The following is a 7,695-nucleotide window of genomic DNA, read 5'->3' on the forward strand; positions in this document are numbered from 1 at the left end:
ACTCACTCACTCAATCTCACACAGACTCACTCACTCTCACACAGACTCACTCACTCACTCTCACACAGACTCACTCACTCTCACACAGTCTCACTCACTCACTCACTCTCACACAGACTCACTCACTCTCACACAGACTCACTCACTCACTCTCACGCAGACTCACTCACTCACTCAATCTCACACAGACTCACTCACTCTCACACAGACTCACTCACTCACTCTCACACAGACTCACTCACTCACACTCACACAGTCTCACTCACTCACTCTCACGCAGACTCACTCACTCACTCTCACACAGACTCACTCACTCTCACACAGACTCACTCACTCACTCTCACACAGTCTCACTCACTCTCACACAGACTCACTCACTCACTCTCACTCACTCAATCTCACACAGACTCACTCACTCTCACACAGACTCACTCACTCACTCTCACACAGACTCACTCACTCACTCTCACACAGTCTCACTCACTCACTCACTCTCACGCAGACTCACTCACTCACTCTCACACAGACTCACTCACTCTCACACAGACTCACTCACTCACTCTCACACAGTCTCACTCACTCTCACACAGACTCACTCACTCACTCACTCTCACTCACTCACTCTCACACAGACTCACTCACTCACTCTCACACAGTCTCACTCACTCACTCACACACAGACTCACTCACGCTCTCACTCTCTCACTCTCTCACGCATTGTCACTCAATTCTCCTGACAACCGCCGTTTGTCACGAAGTGTAAGTGACGTCACCACCACGCTTGTGTCAGTCTAGGTGCACTTCAGCTCACGTGAAAGTGTCGACGGCTCACTCACAGGAAGTGACGGGACAGACCCAGATGGTATTTGTTTACTGCCTGGGATGACCTGTGCTCTCCATTGTGCCAAATTGCTGCGTTTTATCCGCCAGGCGCTCTGCCCATTGTTGTGAGCGTCGCTTCTCCGCCCTCCGCTGTTGTTGGAGGGAGACTGCCTCCAGCTGACCTGTAGCAGCGACCTCCACGAGCTTCCTCCACGTGGGCCGATCTTGACACCGCTCACACGCACAATTGCACACGCACAATTGCACACGCGCACGCAACAACCGCAATTCGGCACTAATTGTTGGTAACTTTCACGAGGTGTTGGTGCCAGGCTTGGTGCACTTTGAGAACACGTGACGCGTCAACGGCTCACCCGACGGCAAGTCGCGGGACACGTACGCCCAGAGATGTGCAGGTGAAGACGCAAAATTGTCTCTCTCACACAGACGCACACACGCGCGCGTGTAGACACTCCGTGCACCAATACAACCGAGATTCGCCACGAAGTGACGGTGACGTCACCACGGCGCCTGTGCCAGGCCAGGTGCACCTTGAGGCCACGTGAAGTGTTCGGTGACAGGAGGTCTCGTGACACACCCACGGGGTCGTCCATAAATGACGTCACGCGATTTTGGACGATTTTTGACCCCCTCCCCCCCTCGTCACATGGCGTCACAAAAAGTCAGACCCCCCCTCAAATATGACGTCACAAAGCTCTGCCCCGCCCCCCCCCCCCCCCTCCACAAAACCATATTTCCAATTTGAAAATAAAACATGTTTCAAATCGCTTTAAACTATTGTCATTGTAGTGCGTATTTAATGTGGCGCTGCACTCTGATGTTGTAGGAGGAAACATTTATTAAAAAGTCCATTTAATTAAGTAGAACGTGTTGTCCATATTTATTTAAAGTTGCGCATTTTGATGTGACGTCACATTTCTCACCCCCCACCCCTCGTCACACATCGTCACAAATTTCTGACCCCACCCCCCCTAGGTGCGTGACGTCATTTATGGACGGCCCCCAGGTGCCATGGGTTGACTGACTGATGTGTGCCTCCTACTGTGCAAATTTTCTGAATTTTAGCTGCCCGGTGCTCCGCTCGTTGTTGTGAGCGTCGCTCCATTGTTGTTGGAGGGTGCCTGCCTCCAACTGTCCCGTAGCAGCGTCCTTCACGAGTCTCCTCTACACATGCACACAGACGCACCCACAGAGAGACACACAGACATACATATCGACATAGCAAGACAAAGAAAAATATGAGTGGAGCTTGAGTCTCTGTGTGGGTGTAAAGTTGTGTTCGTGAGCACCTACTCAGGCGGGCACGTCACACGAGAGGGTGGGTGGCCACCACCTCAATGCTCACGTTTACACGCCACGCCAGGCTTGAATCTCGGAATCAGAATCTTCATTTGGACTGCAGCAGCAGGAGGAATCCGATGGGCTGTGAAGCTCTTTGCTCACAGATGTCCAGTAGGGGCGGGTCAGCAAGTTACAACAACAAACAAACAAACAATACAAATAAACAATACAAATAAACAATACAAATAAACAATACAAATAAACAATACAAACTAACAATACAAATAAACAATACAAATAAACAATACAAAAAAACAATACAAACTAACAATACACATAAACAATACAAATAAACAATACAAACTAACAATACAAATAAACAATACAAATAAACAATACAAATAAAATAATAATGCAAAATCTAGAGGAGTGAAAAATATAGAAAATGTAAACGCAAAGTCACGAAAATCTAACAAGGACAGTAAACAAAAATAACATTTTATTGCACATACGTTCACGCCGATTTTCATTTGTACCGCTAAATGCCATCCAGAGCGAGGCGGGGGATGCCCAGAGACGTGTCCAGCGAGTCGCCACCGACGTCGGCTCCCGTGAGCGCCGGGCTCACGGCGCAGTGCGCCAACCACTGCGCCACCGCTCCTCACGAGCGAAAGCGAAACACCTCCGGAGCAACCCGGGACCCGGCAGGTGTCGCCGTGGGCGCCTCTCGTCAATGAATCAAAGCCACGTGGGGTGAGGCGCCCTGGGCCGGGCTGCAAACCTGCTACTCATCGTGAGCGCATCAGGAAGACTGCCTGACCAAGTCGTTGATAGGAGACTGCCTGTGTGCGTGCCAGGTGTTGTGGGCTCGGGGCTGCGAAGTGGCCGGCAGATGGAAATACAGCAACGGATGGATTCTTGTATCCGTCCGTGCGGAGCTTGGAGCGTTGCTCATTCGTCGTTTGCGCTTCTCCTCCCGCGCGGAGGCCACACAGCAAACAAACGCTTTCGACGCAGCATCCCAATGCGCCACGACTCCTGAACGAGACTCGCTCCTGGGGGTCTTCATGAACACGACGTGAACGTGGCAGTCCGGCGCGTGAAACCGCCATAAACTGCGGATAAAAAACGAACCCAGTTCGTATCGTAGCAGTTCACATTCAGTCGACGGATTGTTTTTTTCGTTCGTCAAAACCCCGACGTTTCCTGCCGCCCCCGAGTGTAAACCGCGTTTATTTTTACTATTCTCTAGACAGATGTGATCGCTGTCCTGCTAACCCGCACGCAGGCGTGCGCATAGCCCAGCGCGCCGCACTCGTAACGCACGCACGCACGCAACTCGTACGCCCACCGTTCATTATTAGGGATACCAAGGGATATGCAAATGATCTAAAAACAAGAGGGCCCAATGAGCAGTGCAGTGCGGGGGCGATGGAGGGGGGAGGCGGGGGCACCGAGTCACTGTATAAATTCCTCCCCTCGTGCGCGCTCCTCCGACTCCGCTCAGGATTCGGAGCGACGCCTCAATCGCCGTTGCGCGCGCGTGAGCGCGACCCCGGCGGGAATTCGCGACTCGAGTTCCACAGCGACTCGAGTTCCACAGCGACTCGAGTTCCAGAGCGATTCGTGGTCCACAACAACTCGAGTTCAACAACGACTCAAGTTCCAGAGCGACTCGAGTTCCACAACAAATCGAGTTCCACAGCGACTCGAGTTCCACAACGGAGAGACCGGGGGCCGGAGCACGGCGCTTTGCCGTGTGACGTCGGTAAGGGAACCAGATAGAGCGAGCGAGAGGGAGAGAGAGATAGGGGTGGGGGGGACAGCGAGACGAGAGAGAGAGACAAAGAAGAGCGACGGATTCGACGTCTTGGGAAGAGTTCGGGGAGAGCGTGAGACCCGCGCGTGGCCTCTCAAGCCCCAACGGATCGCGCGGTAGCAGCGCAGCGCAACCCATGGAGGTGAGAGACGTGAGGCTCGTGATGGAGTCGCCGGCCAGCTCTCCGCTCTCGCCGCTCTCGAGCCCTCTCCCCAGCGAGGAGGACCCCGGGGAGAGGCCGGCGAGCAGGCGGGGATCCCGCAAGCGACGCGCGAACATCGCCGAGGGCGGTGCGGGCGGCGGGAAGCGAGGCAAGCGAGGAGGAGGAGGTGGTGGCGGTGGCGGCGGCGGTGGTGGCGGTGGCGGCGGTGGCATGAGCGTCTCGGGAGGAGCGGGTTGCGGTGGCGGAGTGGTGAGCGGCGCGGGTGGCGGAGCTGCTGCGGGCAGCGAGGGCAGCCCCTTGTCGGGCGAGGAGATGCAGCAGCAGCGCTTCATCGCGAACGTGCGCGAGCGGCAGCGCACGCAGTCCCTGAACGAGGCGTTCTCGTCCCTGCGCCAAATCATCCCGACGCTGCCCTCGGACAAACTGAGCAAGATCCAGACGCTGAAGCTGGCGACGCGCTACATCGACTTCCTCTACCAGGTGCTGCAGAGCGACGACGAAGGCGGCAACGGAGGAGGAGGCGGAGGAGGAGGAGGCGGAGGAGGCGGAGGCGCCGACGCCAGGCTCAGCGCCGCGTGCAGCTACGTGGCGCAGGAGCGGCTGAGCTACGCCTTCTCCGTGTGGCGCATGGAAGGCGCCTGGTCGCTCTCCGCATCGCATTGACACGGTACAGAACTCGCGCGCGCAAGCGCACGACGGGCACACGCGCGCGTGGGGCACGAGACGAACGCGCAGCGGCAACAGCCGCCGCCGCCGCTGTGTCCGCGTACCCTTTGCACACGAGTGTGTACACACATGCGAGCACGCATGCACGCGCGCAGGTCAACACACACACACGTGTTCACGTGTTCACACACACACACGTTCACACATACGTGTTCACGTGTTCACACACACACACGTGAACACGTGTTCACGTGTTCACACACACACACGTTCACACACACGTGTTCACACACATACGTGAACACGTGTGTTCACACACACGTTTTCACGTGTATGCAAAGGACTGTGGTGAGTACGCGCGCCCACTCGTCTCCTCGCGAGGGGCGCTTTGCTGCGCATGGGGTGGAGTGGTGGGGGCGAGGTGTAATTGACAACTCGCTGTTAAAGGCATCGGCTACCACACCCGGACACTTAATTCTGTCTCTCACACGCTCTATAATTGACTCCGCTTCGACGAGTGGTCGGCGCACCACGAGATGACTCCGTGAGTTGGGAGCCTCTCGCCGTCTCGACATTTACTCGACCGAGACGCGCATCGGCCACCTGCGCAACTTCCCGTCTCATCCGCAGTCCCCGCAGCCGATGGACAACTGACGTGCCCTAGGGAGTATGACAGAGAGGAACGGGTTACTCAGTCAAGTAAAGTGAGATGATGGTTACAAGAAGAAAAAGAATATGAATAATAATACTCGGGCAGAATTATTGGCCAGGAATCTTTGCGCGGAGGTTCTAAGTGGAGCGGGAGAATAAAGTTTCTTTCGGGGCCGCTTATTTGTGTTTCCACAGCCCTGGCCAGACCACAGCCACGAAGCCAAACAACCGCACGGCAAGAGGCTCCGGCTCCCACCGCTTGTTCCATTGAGCCCTGGGCTTTTTGCTTTCGTCTGCCCCCCCCCCTCCCCCATCTTTTCCGACAGCTCATTTAACACGTGGTCCTGCACACTCATGTTTTAGGTAATAAATAAATAAACAGACGAGAAGTCTGCTTCGCCGCCTGGGTAAATGACGTTTACGTTTAGAAATCACGCCTCTTAAAGGCATTCCGGGACCAGTGATTTTCAACAGCGTTTGTTTAAACAAGGCACGATAAAAATAACCTCGCTCGGGTTCGACTTATCTGTGTTCATCAGCAGAGCGTGGTTCGTTTAGCAAATGGTGCCGGGCTGTTGTCGACAAGAGCAGCCCCCTCCACGAGTGCCGTGGGGCCCCAATCACGACCAGCAGCGCGGCGCAGCAGCAGCAGCGCGGTGCGACGCGCGCCACGTAGTCGTTTTGGATAAATGCGTAAAACCCGAGAGGTTCCTTTGGAAATATCCAGTGTTTGGTGGTGCATGGTTTGTTCTGGGGTCCCCCCCCCCGCAACAATAAACCACCATCACCAACAACAGCGATAACAACAACAACAACAACGGCCAGTGATTGTTTTAAACGTGGAGTTTCCGAGTGAATAACCGCGCCATCTCTCGCAGCGCACTCGCGATTTGGGCCTTCGCTGGATGTGCGCGGTCCTTGACTCGGCGCTTCTCTCTGCTCCGCAGCCGCCCCGCGTGGAGGAGTGGAGCTCTCTGGTTCGTGGGAACCCCGAGGGATTGAGTCGCGGCCACGTGTGGAGGAGAGGGAGAGAGGACGAACTGAGACCTCGCTTTCAATGGCTCGCGTGAACTCACCCTCCTCGCACTCGCCGCTGCTGCGCGTGAACGCACACCCCCCCCGCCCCCCACCTCTCGGGCCCGGCTGCTGACCCGCGGTTTGCGCGTGAACTCGCAACGGACTCTGGAACCGCGGAATTCCAGATCGACGGAGCTAGTCGCGGCCAAGGTGTGGAGTGGACGAACTGAGAACCCCCCCCCCCCAACCAACCAACCCCCGCCGTTCACTGGAAACAAAACAAGAAACATTTGATGATTTTTTTGTTCAGAGCGGAAACAAACAAACCAACAAAAACTCTGTCGAGCAAACGCGTCGCGTATTTATGTAAACTCGGGTGAGGTACGGAGGATGCTCGGCCAACACAAGGAACCAGTCTCGTGGTCATGCGAATGAGTCCGATTTAAACACATCTTATGTTCAACCGAATATCTGAGAAATGTCTATATATTTTAGTAAATCCGTATTGTTCTCTTCACTCCTTTGTTACCTGTAAGCTTAAATACGAACTAGACCAAGCAAAGTATATATATGTATAATGTGTGTGTGTGTGCGCGCTATCTCACGCCTGCTGTACGCGTTGTAATTTATTGGGGAGGGAAGCTCTGGGCTTGGAACCCAAACTCTGTCTCTCGTCTGCTCTGCTGTCTAATTCCGGCTCGCAGTGATCCCGGCTCACATGGGGTGCTCTGCAGAAGAACCCAGAGTCTCTGAGTCGCGACTGCCGGGTGCCCTCTCTCTCTCTCGATCCCGTTCGTGCTAATCGTCTTGCCCAGTGGTACCAAGCGTTCAATATTTGTGGGATATTTAACAACAACAACAACAACAAAAACAAAACAAGTTAAATCCTCTCGAGTACGAAATTGCAAATGAATGTGTTGGGGTATTTTTTTCAGTGTTATTATTGTCGTCGTTATTTGTTTGTCATCGTTGTTGTATTACGCATTCTTGGTCAAGCCTATGTTTACATACAAATATATATATACATCTACATTTCACTGAGCATGTGCTGTGTACTCGCACGTATTGTCAACTGCATTACGTACTGTCTGTTGTGTGTGCGCGCGTATTTTGGGAGTGGTGAATACTGGTTCAGCGTATTGCGCTGCAAACCAAACCCACCTGAGTTCGATTTCCAGCCAAGACTAACATCAGTGTCAAGTGAGTGTAACTTGTCCCGGGCCTCCCCTAAGTCGACTCAGCCTTAGTTTAGTAC

General features: G+C 54.2%; 1 protein-coding gene across 2 annotated transcripts; it reads left to right on the top strand.

The window, feature by feature from the left end:
* The first annotated feature begins 3,634 nt into the window (after nucleotides 1-3,634).
* Nucleotides 3,635-7,319, top strand: LOC144934424 (uncharacterized). 2 transcript variants are annotated; one of them, XM_078860162.1, is made up of 3 exons: nucleotides 3,635-4,773; nucleotides 5,619-5,658; nucleotides 6,371-7,319. In XM_078860162.1, exon 1 carries the CDS (start codon nucleotides 4,080-4,082, stop codon nucleotides 4,767-4,769), a length of 690 nt encoding a protein of 229 aa, XP_078716288.1. In that variant the 5' UTR covers nucleotides 3,635-4,079; the 3' UTR covers nucleotides 4,770-4,773; nucleotides 5,619-5,658; nucleotides 6,371-7,319. The 2 variants fall into 2 exon arrangements, with proteins under 2 accessions (XP_078716288.1, XP_078716289.1); XM_078860163.1 differs by lacking the exon at nucleotides 5,619-5,658.
* The last annotated feature ends 376 nt before the right edge of the window (nucleotides 7,320-7,695 follow it).

The sequence above is a fragment of the Lampetra fluviatilis genome, chromosome 10 (genome assembly GCF_964198595.1).
Source record: "Lampetra fluviatilis chromosome 10, kcLamFluv1.1, whole genome shotgun sequence".
Classification (NCBI taxonomy): domain Eukaryota; kingdom Metazoa; phylum Chordata; class Hyperoartia; order Petromyzontiformes; family Petromyzontidae; genus Lampetra; species Lampetra fluviatilis.